A 15,256-nucleotide genomic window follows, 5' to 3' on the forward strand; every position below is an offset into this window, starting at 1 on the left:
ATAAAATTGTTGACTGTTTTTTCCATAGTTATCCAAAGTTTAAAGGAACAGTTCGTAGAGTTTAGTGGCATTTAGCGAAAGTATGTGGCAGAAATTTTATATAACATGCGTAAATATGTTTTAATTAGTCCCAACAACAGAAGAATAATTGTGTTTTCATTATAACCTTATATACCCACAATTTTTCTAGGTGATTGAAAGTGAAGTGTTCAGTTCAGCACTTCACCACTAGATGGCACTAAATCCTACACACTGCACCTTTAAGTTATAAACGTAAAATAAAAAGGAGCGGCTTCATTTTCAGTCTGTGCAACAAAAAGAAAAATACTGTAATGTCATGTTTGTTACCTCAGCTGATTTTAAAGAGCAGAGACTCGACAGCCCCCCCCCTTTACCCTAACACCACCCCCCCCCCTTCCCCTGCAGGCGACAGGTACTGTACCTTGTCACATACTGTAAATGTGTGATTGATGTCTCATAACGGTTCAACAGCCCTGAAACAAATTAGATCTGCTACTCATCCCTCCGTAAATCAGCAGAGAAAGCACATTCAGTCCCTGCCCCTGTGTGTGTGTGTGTGTGTGTGTGTGTGTCTCACCTGCCAGCCAGCGTGAGCGTGGCCCTCGGCGGCTCTGTTTAGGAACATTCCTGTGTTAATGCCGAGCAACATGATAAAACAGCTCCGGTGTGTCACCTGACATGATCTCCACACGCTGCCGTCCGTCCTGCTGCGTCTCACCATGTTCTTAAAGTTGGTCAACCTCCAAAAAAACAAATCAAACTGCAGTTATTTCACTTGCTATCTAATTTTTCTTATGTGCACCAGAAGAAGCAGTAAAGTACGGTGGCCTGGATGCGCAAATGTGATAAAAACACATCTGTGCAGCTTATGATGTAAAAACTCTCTGCTCCTGTCACCAGGGCTCGAAATTAGCACTCGCCACTCGCCATTTGCGACCCAAATTCCTCAAGTGGCGAGACAGATTTTTGGCTGTCTCGCCACTTGGCTAGAAGACTGAATAGTAGGGGTGAGATGAGATCTCCTGCTGCGCGAGACGGCCCACGCGAGACGAAAACGCGACGATATTTCTAGTTGAAGTGAATATTGTCTCGCAACGCTATAATTAAGTGGCGCACCAAAAAAAAAAAAAAAAAAAAAAGACGATCGGTTTTTATCGCTCATTCGCACGTCATGTGTTGTTTTTATAAAGTCACATGTGGATCATAAACCTTGTTACAGTTTCTACCTGCTGAGAAGATCTCAGTCAGAAGTATGAGATGATGAGAGGAGCAGCAGCAGGTTAACCTCAGGTCTGTACACTGAGAGCCTGAGGTAGGAGCAGCGGAGGAATCTAGCGCAGCTATGGAAGACTAATGATGCCAAAAGTAAAATGAGTCACACTAACAAATTATAACACTATTTATATTTTGTTCTACTTGTGTATTTATGTGATACAGGATTTGAGCAATTTACTTTTATATCTGTGTTGTTTTATTTATTTTATATTTATTTTATTTTATGTTATAATTTGTGAGAATTAGATTCTTTATTTAATTTATATTTATATATTAGAATTGTTTCTACTCTTTATAATTTACTTTTTAGTATTTGTGATTTATCTAACTTTTGTATTTATGATTATTATTTCCATTAATATCAAAATTATCAATATATAAAATATCTATATGGGGAAACCTTTTACAGTGCTGCATGCTGCATAGGATAATTATATATTTAGAAAGTAGAACTGAAGTGATTCATTATAAGATGATTAGTTAAAATATTTCAATTCCATTTTGTGAATTTCAAATAAAAGAACAGTCATTTATTTCCTCATTGAAGTTTTCTTAAAAATACAGTTAAAGTCTCGTCTTGATCTTGTGAACCCAATATCGTGTCTTGTCTCGTCTCGTGAGCTGAGTGTATCGTCACACCCCTATGAAATACAAATACAATAGTAAAGCAACGTTTTGGTTTTGGCTAGTAAAAAATCTGGTTGGCTAGTAACTTTTTTGATCTACTAGCCACTTGGCTAGTAGATCAAAAAGTTAATTTCAAGCCCTGCCTGTCACTAATGATTATTTAATTCATTCATTATCTGGTCTGTAAAATAAGATATTTCCACTTAATTATGTTATTGTTAAATGTTGATCAAACCTGTTAAATCTTCCTGATTCCCAGATTTGTTGAGCTCTTCTGCAAGCAGCTCCTTTGCAAACTCCAGTGGAGAATATGAGAGGGACTCTGATGACACAGTGCAGTCCTGCTACAAGACAGAGAGCTGACGATACTAGTCGAACTCAAGTAAGCTGTGCAGAATCACTTTCAGAAAGTTAAAAAAAATTCCCAAATTCTTACTGTTGGTTAAACGGTTGTTTTTTTTATTTATTATTTTATTCTCACTTAGATGATTGAAAACATTCTGAAGAAGAAACCCGGAGGAGAGAGGATCATAAATGAGTATGCTCGCACAAAAAGCCTAACTGATGCCAGAAGACGCGGTATAAGGTAAGTGCATCCAAGAGAAGAAGAAGCTCTCTGTCTTTTAGCAGGACTAGGTCATCAGAGTCCCCCTCATATTCTCCATTTAACGATAACATAATTAAGTGGAAATATCCATTATGACTAGGTGGACTCTGTTAATGACAAGTGGAATCCAATATTTCACATTAGATGTGATTAGGACCACTACTGTTCCAGAAGGGGTGGGACAGAAGAACACAGAAACCAAGATAACTTCAAATCTGCTTGACTCACATATTTAGAACATGTTAGGCTAGCCTGGATTGGATAGGTGAATGTAAAGCAATGAGCTAATAAGGAACTCACCATCAAGATTTGGGCCTTGGGGACAAATCTCCAGCACACCAAGGTCTTGTCTTTTTATAAGGAATTCAAACACCTCCTCGTCAACTTCAGTCTTAGAATCATCATAGACTTTTAAGTCCAGGGATGTGATCTCAAATTTCTTGTCAACTGAAGAGAAAAGAAAATTGCACAAGCTTGGTGACATCTCTGGTGTATATTGTGATTAAATTGGTATCTTTATAAAAAATAAATCAGAAATTTAGAAAATGGCCCAAAAACGACATCATAAGAAAATTTCACATTTGACACAACTCCCTTTAGATTCTTGAGATGTGATGAGCATCAGCAGTTTATACTGTCTTTTTATTTCACTGGGTTTTTGGCCCTTGTTGCACTTCTGTAGCACTTTTTCAATTACATTTTCATTTAACAGTGCAAGAAGACATTACTTCTACTTACTACTACTACACAATTGTGAAATAAATTGGAGTGTTTAAATTAAGCCTTAAGGACAAATGTGGGTCCTGAGGCTAGACCAGCTGAGAACCACTGCCAACGGTCATTGTGTAAAATAAATGACATTTTTCACTCACCTGTCCAAAAAGGACTGGAAGGTCAGTTGCCCCTCATAACAAATGTATTTTTGACAGTCTTTGTACTTTAATCGTACAGCCTGCAACCTTGATGACAAGACACAACAGCATATACAGCATTATCAAATGTGTACACAACAACTTAGTAATTTTAACAATTACAAGTTAATGTTGGATTTACATGGACATTGGTTGGTTGCAAAGGTTCATAATCAATCTTTTAATTCTGTTACAGCAGCAAACACAACACATGGTTCCTACAGCTTAAGGCAAGTTACATTTAAGACGTTTTAATGTCACTTGAAATGAAATGTAAGAACGACACACAACACAACAACACAAATGGAAAAATGTATTTTAACATAATATGACTTTTTCTTCCAGTGAAAAGTTCCATTTTGAAAAACGAACATTTGAGCAGTAAACTACAGGAGATTTAGGGCTAACCCTAACCAGCAGCCTTCATCTGCCGCTCAACACACAGCAGGAGATGTGCGGGGATAAGACCACGATGGTTCACACAACACATCCTAGTTTTTAATATTAGTGAGTAAAGTCTGCATTGTCTGATGCAGGCTGGAAAATGTGCACCTTTATTTACAGTTAAAAAACTAATTAAGCCAAGTTATGAATTTAATTTTTGTGCTGTTAGTCTGGAGCCCTGCTGTGTTGTTAAATGAAGACGGGTTCTGTGGCGGTCAAAAAAAAAATATTTACAAGAAACAATTCAGTCTTTACGCAGCTCCATTTAGAATAAAATACAGACAAGAGTGCACAGTAACTTTCTGGCCCACCTGCAGCTAGTGAATACTCAAATTATACGACCAAACTTCAGCGCAAAACTAAAAAGTGCTCTGTTTAGAGTAACCTGTAACCTGTTACAACTGCCCGGCAAAGTCTGCTAATGTTAGCTACTGATAACTAATGTTAGCTACTAACTAATAATACTCTGTTGAGAAATTAACATTAGTACATGCGTTGTACCGAGTCACTTGGCATTAATACTGTCCGTAAACCACTAAAAGCGTAATTGATTGATAATTAATTTACTCTGAGCCAGTTAGCCTGAAGCTTGTTACTATGGTAACGTCACAGTTACCTGTCTGAGGATTACTGTTGTTAATGGTAACGTCACATGGCGCTGTTTTCATTAGTTTTTCGGGCTCCGCTGCTTTTTTTTCTTAACAGGTTCAGCCTCAGAATATGTAGATTTATGTTTTAACCAGCGGTCTGCGTTTGTTTCCTTAAACTTAATATCACCGTTAGCGTGCCTGTGTTATGCTAGCGGGAGGTACAGAGAGCTAGAGGTGCGTTCAGGGTCAAAGTCAGACAGTCGGACACAGCGGTTCCGACCAGTCGTCCTGCAGTAAGCACCGCTGCAGACGTTGGTTAAATATAAAAATACATCGCTGTAATTTCCCGCATTATAAGTGTTGGATTTGAAGTTCATGCTTTTTCAGGCCTGATTTTTCACAAAATCTATTTAATTACTTCTCATGCTTTTTAATGACCCGCGGAAACCCTGTTAGAGTAACACACACCTGTTACAACTGCCCAGCAAAGTCTGCTAATGTTAGCTACAGATAACTAATGTGAGCTACTGATAACTAATACTACTCTGTTGAGAAATTAACATTAGTACAGGCGTTATACCGAGTCACTTGGCATCAATACTGTCCATAAACCACTAAAAGCGTAATTGATTGATAATTAATAAATGTAGACTTACTGAAGAATTTGCGTGGTCAAATGCTCAAATGCTACCGTTAGCTTCTTTAGCTATAACGTTAGCATCTAACGGTCACGGATAGTATTGGCCGTAATGTCGCTCATCACTACCGTTTTACACACATTAAGTTAACTATTTAACGTTACAATAAACTTACCTGATATGTGAGACCAAGGAAAATTCCCAAATTAGTCAAAGCTGTTGTTTTGTCCTCCAACGTGTCTCCAACTGTTATCCCCGCTGCTTCATGCGAGAGATTAGTAATGGCGGCAGAAACGAAACCTAAGAGGGACGTTAGTAGGTGTGGTCTGTTTTACTTTAATTTAATCTGTGTTTTTGCTCCCAGGGGTAATAATTATACTCCAAAATTATTTAATGTAACTATTTCAGAGGAAAATAGTCTTTACTCTGGAAAAATACTCTTACTATACTGTTTTTCCTTTGTACGGTGGCCTGGAAGTTGGTCAATCGCCAAAAAACCAAATCAAACTGCATTTCCTTCACTTGCCCTTGCTACCTATTTTTTTGGATGTGCCAATGTGATAAAAACTGTTGATTTTTATGGTGATTTGTGCAGTTTTTGTCTTAAAAACTTCTCATCTGCCTGTTAGTAATGATTATATGATTAATCAGCTCATTATTTGGGCTGTAAAATGTGAGCAAATAGTGAAAATACATGTTTCTATAAGTCTTTAATTGTCTTTTTTGGTCTAATTAGCTGTCTAAAACCAAAATATATTCAGTTTGCATTGATATAAAACACAGAAAATCAGCAAATCCTCACATTTATAAGTAGCTGGAAGCAAAGAATATGTTTTAATTATATAAAAGCATCCAGTTTAAGCTTCAACCTCATTTTCAAGCCACTTTTCTAGCAACATGAGATAAAACAGTTGATATTTTTTGGTGAGTTTGTGCACATTGTTCACTCACATTTGTGCAGTTTATGTCGTAAAAACTCTCTGCTCCTGTCACTAATGATTATTTGATTAATCTGCGAGACTATCTGGTCTGTAAAATATCAGCAAATAGTGAAAATGCATGTTTCCAGAGGCCACTATGGCATCTTTAAAAGTCTTTTTTGGTCTAATTAGCCATCTAAAACCAAAATATATTCAGTTTGCATTGATATAAAACACAGAAAAACAGCAAATCATCACATTTAAGAAACTGGAAGCAATTTAATTATTTAAAATCATCTCTTTTCTTGCATTTCAGCCACTTTTCTAGCAACAAGATAGTAAAAAAAAAGAAACCCCCAAACACATATCTTCTTCTTCTTCTGTGGTTGTTTTCGTCTCCGTCTCATTCCTGAGTAGCAGCAGACAATGTCCGAGCCGACTCCTCCCGTCATCGGCTGTCAGATTAAGGGGCGACTGTTTTTCCCTCTGAAACAGATCGTCTCACACTGCTTTGACAAACCCACGTACAGCCTTCGCCTCTCAGACACTTAGCGGATTATATTTTAGGGGCAATTATACCTCAGTGTGATGGATGTGTGTGAGGTGAGACACACAGGTCAAACACTTGACCCTTGAAGTCCTGCTGAGATCTGCTCAGGTATAATTAGGCCTGTTCAGAGGCTTTGTATGGCTGAGTGGACACATGTAGAGCTCTGTAGAGTAGAGAGCTCTGAGGAAACAATATGTACAATAACTCTGAGCTGCTCTACGCTCACGACTGTTTTACTCTCTCCTTCCTTTTCTTTTATATCAGTAAATATGCACATAAAAAAAACTTTGTAAATTTAACTTTTCAAACTCTTTAAAGGTTAAAATCAATCATTCAAACCTTATTTATATAACAGCTTTCATACAGCAGTCATATGCAGTATTATGAGTGATGTAGTATGCAGTATTACAGTAAAAGTACTGCAGTATTATAGTGATGTAGTATGCAGTATTACAGTAAAAGTACTGCAGTATTATGAGTGATGTAGTATGCAGTATTACAGTAAAAGTACTGCAGTATTATGAGTGATGTAGTATGCAGTATTACAGTAAAAGTACTGCAGTATTATAGTGATGTAGTATGCAGTATTACAGTAAAAGTACTGCAGTATTATGAGTGATGTAGTATGCAGTATTACAGTAAAAGTACTGCAGTATTATAGTGATGTAGTATGCAGTATTACAGTAAAAGTACTGCAGTATTATAGTGATGTAGTATGCAGTATTACAGTAAAAGTACTGCAGTATTATAGTGATGTAGTATGCAGTATTACAGTAAAAGTACTGCAGTATTATAGTGATGTAGTATGCAGTATTACAGTAAAAGTACTGCAGTATTATAGTGATGTAGTATGCAGTATTACAGTAAAAGTACTGCAGTATTATAGTGATGTAGTATGCAGTATTACAGTAAAAGTACTGCAGTATTATAGTGATGTAGTATGCAGTATTACAGTAAAAGTACTGCAATATTATAGTGATGTAGTATGCAGTATTACAGTAAAAGTACTGCAGTATTATAGTGATGTAGTATGCAGTATTACAGTAAAAGTACTGCAGTATTATAGTGATGTAGTATGCAGTATTACAGTAAAAGTACTACAGTATTATACTGATGTAGTATGCAGTATTACAGTAAAAGTACTGCAGTATTATAGTGGTGTAGTATGCAGTATTACAGTAAAAGTACTACAGTATTATACTGATGTAGTATGCAGTATTACAGTAAAAGTACTGCAGTATTATAGTGATGTAGTATGCAGTATTACAGTAAAAGTACTGCAGTATTATAGTGATGTAGTATGCAGTATTACAGTAAAAGTACTGCAGTATTATGAGTGATGTAGTATGCAGTATTACAGTAAAAGTACTGCAGTATTATAGTGATGTAGTATGCAGTATTACAGTAAAAGTACTGCAGTATTATAGTGATGTAGTATGCAGTATTACAGTAAAAGTACTGCAGTATTATAGTGATGTAGTATGCAGTATTACAGTAAAAGTACTGCAGTATTATAGTGATGTAGTATGCAGATTGATGACGCAACAACAAATCCATAAAATTGGTAATAAGAAATTTATTTTTCAACAATAACAAAGAACAAAATATTTGAAAAGCGTATTGATATGTTACATCGACTGTACAGGGATCAGATGGCGTGAGCTTCGTTTTACTCTACATGACTCTGGAACGAGAGCTAACAAAAAAAACAAAAAAACAAAGAAGAAGAAAGAAAACTATGAATATTTAAGTAATTTGATGAAAAAATATGAAATATTCCATGTCTAGGTAGAAAATAGAAAATAGATTAAGCCAGAGGTGTCAAACTCATTTTCATTCAAGGGCCACATACAGACCAATCTGATCTCATGTGGGCCGGATCACTAAAAGGAAGGAAGGAAGGAAGGAAGGAAGGAGGAGGAGAAGGAAGAGAATACAAGAAGGAAAGAAGGAAGGAAGAAAGGGAGGAAGAAAAGATGGAAGGAAGGAAAAGAAGACAAGGAGGAAGGGAGGAAGAAAGGAAGCAAGGACAGATGGAAGGAAGGAAAAGAGGAAAGAAGGAAGGGAAGTAAGGTAGGAGGGAGGAAAGAAAGAGAGAAGGAGGGATGGAAGAGAGGAAGGTAGGAGGGAGGAAAGAAAGAGAGAAGGAGGGAGGGAAGAAGGAAGGAAGCAAAGATGGAAGGTAGGAGGGAGGAAAGAAAGAGAGAAAGAGGGAGGGAAGAAAGAAGGAAGGGAGGAAAGAAAAAGGAAGGGAGGAAGGAAGGAAGAAGGAAGGAAGGGAATAAAGAGAAAAAGGAAAGAAGAAAATGGATGGAGGAAGAAGGAAGGAAAGAAGGACAGACAGAGGAAAGAAGGAAAGGTGGAAGGTAGGAGGGAGGAAAGAAAGAGAGAGGGAGGGAAAAAAGAAGGAAGGAAGGAAGGAAGGAAACTGGGCCTCATTGGACCTCTCAGCGGGCCGGTTCTGGCCCACGAGCCGCATGTTTGACACCCCTGGATGAAGCAGATGATGGAGTGATATTATACCCTGATACAGTGTTTAGGCCTCTTTACAACCTCTTGGCCTCTTTGGTTCCATGATCATTATTATACATTTGAACAGAGCTCAATTTATTTGTTGCTTCTATAAAAATAACTTTGAATGGCAGTTTTTATTTATTTATTTTATTTATTTTATTTTATTACTAGTCACTCAACTCCTCAGTGCAAATATTCTAACATTCGCTTTGAAGAATAAGAAGCGATAAGATGATGAACAGTGGCAGAGTTTACCCTCCTGTTGTCCTCGAGTCAAGGAAGGAAGGAAGGGAGGAGGGAGGGAAAGGAGGAGTAAGGTGGGAGGGAGGGAGGGAGGGAGGGAGGGAGGACGGGAGGAAGGAAGGAAAGGAGTAAGGTGGGAGGGAGGGAGGACGGGAGGAAGGAAAGGAAAGGAGTAAGGTGGGAGGGAGGGAGGACAGGAAAGAAAGAAGGAAAGGAGTAAGGTGGGAGGGAGGGAGGGAGGGAGGGAGGGAGGACGGGAGGAAGGAAGGAAGGAAGGAAGGAAAGGAGTAAGGTGGGAGGGAGGGAGGGAGGGATGGAGGACTGAAGGAGGAAGGAAAGGAGTAAGGTGGGAGGGAGAGTGAGGGAGGAAGGAAAGGAGTAAGGTGGGAGGACGGGAGGAAAGAAGGGAGGAAAGAAAGGAGTAAGGTGTAAGGGAGGGAGGGAGGAAGGAAAGAAGGAAAGGAGTAAGGAGGGAGGGAGGGTGCAAGGAAGGAAGGAAGGAAAGGATTAAAGAGGGAGGGAGGAAAAGAGGAAGGACATAGGAGGGAGGGAGGACAGGAGGAGGAGGAAGGAAGGAAAGAAGGAAAGGAGTAAGGAGGGAGGGAGGGAGGAAGGAAGGAAAGGAGTAAGGAGGGAGGGAGGAAGCAATGAAGGATGGAGGGAGGAAGGGAGGAAAGAAGGAAAGGAGTAAGGAGGGAGGGAGGACGGGAGGAAGGACATAAAGAGGAAGGAAGGAAAGGAGTAAGGAGGGAGGGAGGAAGCAATGAAGGATGGAAAGAAGTGAGGAAAGAAATATGGAAGTAGGAGGGAGTAAAAAAAAGAGGAAGGAAGGAAGGAACAGTCAAAAGAGAGGAGGGTCAACAGGAGGGTTAAAAGGTCGAGGTCGAGGTCGAGGAGGAGGAGGAGGAGGAGGAGGAGGAGACCAAACCGGAGCAGGAAGCAGGAAGTAGGAAGTAGCGGACGGCTGGATTAACGGGTCGCTTGAAGACGTTTAACCTGAATTTGAATGTGAAAGTGAGGAAGGCTTGAAAAGTGTGTCTCAAAGTGTGTTACGGTGCCAGAGCGGGGCCGTGATGGGAACCCCGCCGGGACTCATCCATTTAGACTCCTGCATCACTTACTCACGCACATCTGGGTCAAAGTTAGCCCCAGTTTGTGTCTCTCTCTTTTTAACACTTTCACATTATTAAATGGTGTGTTACATTATGAAAGGAGGTGAAATTAATCTTTGAAGAAACCCAACAGGTCATCCAATAACACTCTGAAACCATTTAACTGGGACAATAATGAGATTTAACTTCTTTTTTTGCTATTTTATATCATTTATATTTAGACTTTTCAACCTTTTTTTGGCTTTAAATGAAGCTAATTGAACCTAAATGTGATTCATCCTTCTCATACTGTTTTATTTTAATGCTTTTTTAGGCCTGAAAAGTGTAAAATGATCCATTAATTCACATAAAACAGGTGTAAAATTGATATTGATTGAAAAAATCATCTCAAACTGATTAATTAAAGGCTGTAAAAAGCATAAAAATCAACTGTTACTATTAAATGTAAATGCTTTTATCACCATTATAAGGTTTTAATGAGCTAAACTTACAAAAATAACCAGTTTCATCTCCTTCAAGCAACTAAAATATATTTTAAACATTTATAAAAGCTTTAAAATGACCTGCTGGGTGTTTCAAACTCTGTCTTCAGACATTTTTAACCCTCCTGTTGTCCTCGAGTCAAGGAAGGAAGGAAGGAAAGGAGGGAGGAAGGGAGGGAGGAAGGAAGGAAGGAGGCAAGAAGGAAGGAAGGGAGGCAGGAAGAAGGAAGGGAGGGAGGAAGGAGGCACGAAGGAAGGAAGGGAGGGAAGAAGGAAGGAGGGAGGGAGAAAGGGAGGGAGGAAGGGAGGAAGGGGGTAAAGGAAAGAAGGGAGGAAGGGAAGGAGGGAGGAAGGGAGGGAGTGAGGAAGGAAAGGAAAGAATGAAGGAAGGAGGGAGGGAGAAAGGAAAGAAGGAACAGTCAAATCAGACGGGGTCAATTTGACCCAGGACGACGACAGGAAGGTTAACGGTTGTTTGATCAGGATTCACCTCCTCCTCTTCCTCCTCTTCCTCCTCCTCCTCTCCCTCCTCCCCCTCTTCCTCCTCCTCTTCCTCCTCTTCCTCCCAACCTCTCCCTTCATGCCACACTTTACATTTCAAGTATCAGAGCTTGAGTTCAGCTTGTCTGGTTTCCAGGGTAACTACTATACATTGCATAGCTCATGCGGCACTTATTTCTTTTTTTAGAAGGACTGTGTGGGGCAACGTAGCGCCACCTAGGGGCTCGTTAAAGGCATTTCAATCTGCTTGTGCTCTCAAAGTCACTAAAACGGAGCAACGTGGAAACTTTTACACTCTGGTTGTGATTCGTTGGATTCGTTGTGATTTGTTGTGACGACTTGGAAGGAATCTGAAGCTGAAGGACGGTTTTATCTTGAAATACCCCGAAAAGAAAGAAAGGCGGGAAGATGTGAGATGAGCTTCATTTAGAGATCACACACTGTAAAACTCTTCATGTTGGATTTATAGAAAAGAAAATAGAAAAGGTAGAAGTCTGGGCCTCCATGCAAATGCCAGATAGATGCACAAATAAAGACATTTTCTTGGCAGGAAGTATTAAAATCTGCAGAATCCAGTCGGTCAAAGGGGAAATTTGGGGCCAGTTCCTTCAAAATAATCTGAGATATTGTCTTTAATGGCCAAAAATGAAAGTAACTGATGCATTTTTTTTGTAATTTTTCCATTTTCTTGGCAGGAAGTATCAAAACTGTGGATAAAATGTCAGAAATCTGCAGATATAGTCGGTCAAAGGGGAAATTTGGAGCCGAAATTAATGAATTTGATGCATTTTTTAATAATTTGAAGGCCTAAATGATTGATTTAAAGGAATTTGTATTTCCTGAATTTAGGAAAAGAAGATTATTGAGTGTAGAAATGAGTCATTTGACTATTTTGAGGAACATATATTCAGGCTTTGTTCGACAGTGGTTCCTCAATAATGAAGATAATGAGAAAAAACAACATATCGATGCATAAATAAAGACATTTTCTTGGCAGGAAGTGTTAAAACTGTGGATAAAATGTCAGAAATCTGCAGATTCTAGTCGGTCAAAGGGGAAATTTGGGGTCAGTTCCCTCAAAATAATCTGATATATTGTCTTTAACGGCCATAAATGAAAGTAATTGATGCATTTCATTTGTCATTTGAAGGCATAAATGATTGATTTAAGGGAATTTATAGCTTCTGAATTTAGGAAAAGAAGATTATTGAGTGTAGAAACGAGTCATTTGAGAGCGGGATTGACTATTATGAGGAACAGGAAGTTTAAAATATCGACAGTGGTTCCTCCAATAATGAAGATAATGAGACTTTTTCTTTCAGTTGTCAGTCCAGAGGATGGTTTCATGGAGTCAGTGTAACAGAAACCTCCATGAAAAGTCTCTCAGATCGTTGTTCTCTCCTTTCCATCTTTCGTATTTGCTTGAAGCCGGGGAAAAAAAAAAAAAAAAAGAGTTTCTCTATAACACGACAGAAGTGCTGTACGTTGGTGTCCAAACATTTTCAGTGCTTGTCCCAAAAGTCCTTGAAAGAAAGAGGCGTAGCTGAATCACCCCCAAAACCTCCTCCTCCGTGACTCATTTAAGGCTCCCTACGCCTCCTCTGGTGATCCACGTCGGGTTTCGTGAAGAGTTTCAATCCCAAAAACTTCTTAATAACTATCGTGTGGCACCTAATAATGAAATCTGATGCTGCTTTTTAAAAAGGCTAAAGTTGATTACGCAATAGATCCTTAATGAAGAACTTCAGATATCGATTGAAGTGGATATTTTAACCCTCCTGTTGTCCTTGAGTCAAGGAAGGAGGGAGGAAAGAAGGAAGGGAGGGTCAAAAGAAGGAAGAAAAGGAGGGAGGGAGGGAGGGAGGGTGGAAAGAAGGAAGGAGGTAAGGAAGGAAAGGAGGGAGGAAAGAGAGAGAAGGAGGTAAGGAAGGAAAGGAGGGAGGAAAGAGAGATAAGGAGGTAAGGGAGGGAGGGAGGGAAGGAAAGGAGGGAGGAAAGAGAGGGAAGGAGGTAAGGAAGGAAAGGAGGGAGGGAAGAGAGAGAAGGAAAGGAGGGATGAAAGAAAGAGAGAAGGAGGTAAGGAAGGAAAGGAGGGAGGGAAGGTGGAAAGAAGGAAGGAGGGAGGAAAGAAAGATGGAAGTAAGGAAGGAAAGTAGGGAGGAAAGAGAGAGAAGGATGAAAGAAAGAGAGAAGGAGGTAAGGGAGGGAGGGAGGGAGGGAAGGAAAGGAGGGATGAAAGAAAGAGAGAAGGAGGTAAGGAAGGAAAGGAGGGAGGGAAGGTGGAAAGAAGGAAGGAGGGAGGAAAGAAAGAAAGAAGGAAGTAAGGAAGGAAAGGAGGGAGGAAAGAGAGAGAAGGATGAAAGAAAGAGAGAAGGAGGTAAGGGAGGGAGGGAAGGAAAGGAGGGATGAAAGAAAAAGAGAAGGAGGTAAGGAAGGAAAGGAGGGAGGGAAGGTGGAAAGAAGGAAGGAGGGAGGAAAGAAAGATGGAAGTAAGGAAGGAAAGGAGGGAGGAAAGAGAGAGAAGGAGGTAAGGGAGGGAGGGAGGGAGGGAGGGAAGGAAAGGAGGAAAGAAAGAAAGAAAGAAGGAGGTAAGGAAGAAAAGAGGGAAAGGAGGAAAGAAGGAACAGTCAATACGGACGGGGTCAATTTGACCCGGGAGGACGACACAAGGGTTAAAAGGTTTTGGAAGATGACTCAATGACTCATCACGTCCCTTTTTTTTTTTTTTTTTTTTTTAAGGAGGACTGAATAGTTTCACCAGAGAGAGAGAATATAACAAACATAAATATATATACAAGTTTTTTTTTTTTTGTGCAGGGATACTTGAAGGTGTGTAGATATGTGTGGATGAGGTTGTGTGTGCGAATGTTCTTTTTTTTTTATTATTATCCATAAATCGTCCATAAATATTTTACTATACTTTTTTTTTTGTGTTGTAATGTAATCTTCAGTTCCACCTTAAATAAAAAAACCCCAACTCCAACTTCAAGCACAACCGCACTCCTCCACGATCATGTTAGGAACGTCCCGCTTCACGATGTTGTACTCGTCGTCGAAGTAGAGCATCGACATGGTGCTGAGCTTGGTCGGGATGCAGCACGAGTTCATGGAGCCCGGACTCATCCCTCTCATGCGGTACTGGTTCACCACCGCCGTGTGGAAGGACGAGGCGGACCCTGGGACCCCCGCCATGTACGCCGGGCAGTAGTTCCCAAAGTACCCCGACGGAGCGATGATCCAGTCATTCCACCCAATGAGCCGAAAATCGATGTAGAACTGCTGCCGACTGCTGTTCTTTTTTTTTTTATCCGTAAATCGTCCATAAAATATTTTACTATACTTTTTTTTTTCTTTTTTTTTTGTGTTGTAATGTAATCTTCAGTTCCACCTTAAATAAAACCCCCCCCAACTCCAACTTCAAGCACAACCGCACTCCTCCACGATCATGTTAGGAACGTCCCGCTTCACGATGTTGTACTCGTCGTCGAAGTAGAGCATCGACATGGTGCTGAGCTTGGTCGGGATGCAGCACGAGTTCATGGAGCCCGGACTCATCCCTCTCATGCGGTACTGGTTCACCACCGCCGTGTGGAAGGACGAGGCGGACCCTGGGACCCCCGCCATGTACGCCGGGCAGTTCCCCTCGCAGTAGTTCCCAAAGTACCCCGACGGAGCGATGATCCAGTCATTCCACCCAATGAGCCGAAAATCGATGTAGAACTGCTGCCGGCAACACAAGCTGTTGCTCCCGTCGCACTCCAGCCCCCTCTTCCGGATGCGGTGCTTGTTATCGGCTTGCCTCGCCTGCACCACCAGGAAGG

General features: G+C 40.1%; 2 protein-coding genes across 2 annotated transcripts; both read right to left on the reverse strand.

Moving 5' to 3' along the window:
• Positions 1 to 14,412: 14,412 nt before the first annotated feature.
• On the reverse strand, positions 14,413 to 14,732 carry LOC128354710 (inhibin beta B chain-like; the record flags this gene model as incomplete). The annotated part of the gene is made up of 1 exon (XM_053314886.1): positions 14,413 to 14,732. A coding segment is annotated over one exon (312 nt), but the record flags the coding sequence as incomplete, so codon positions are not given.
• Positions 14,733 to 14,844: 112 nt separating this feature from the next.
• LOC128354712 (inhibin beta B chain) lies at positions 14,845 to 15,251 on the reverse strand (the record flags this gene model as incomplete). Its single annotated transcript, XM_053314887.1, has 1 exon — positions 14,845 to 15,251. A coding segment is annotated over one exon (399 nt), but the record flags the coding sequence as incomplete, so codon positions are not given.
• Between the last annotated feature and the right edge of the window lie 5 nt (positions 15,252 to 15,256).

Source organism: Scomber japonicus, unplaced genomic scaffold (genome assembly GCF_027409825.1).
Source record: "Scomber japonicus isolate fScoJap1 unplaced genomic scaffold, fScoJap1.pri scaffold_480, whole genome shotgun sequence".
NCBI lineage: Eukaryota > Metazoa > Chordata > Actinopteri > Scombriformes > Scombridae > Scomber > Scomber japonicus.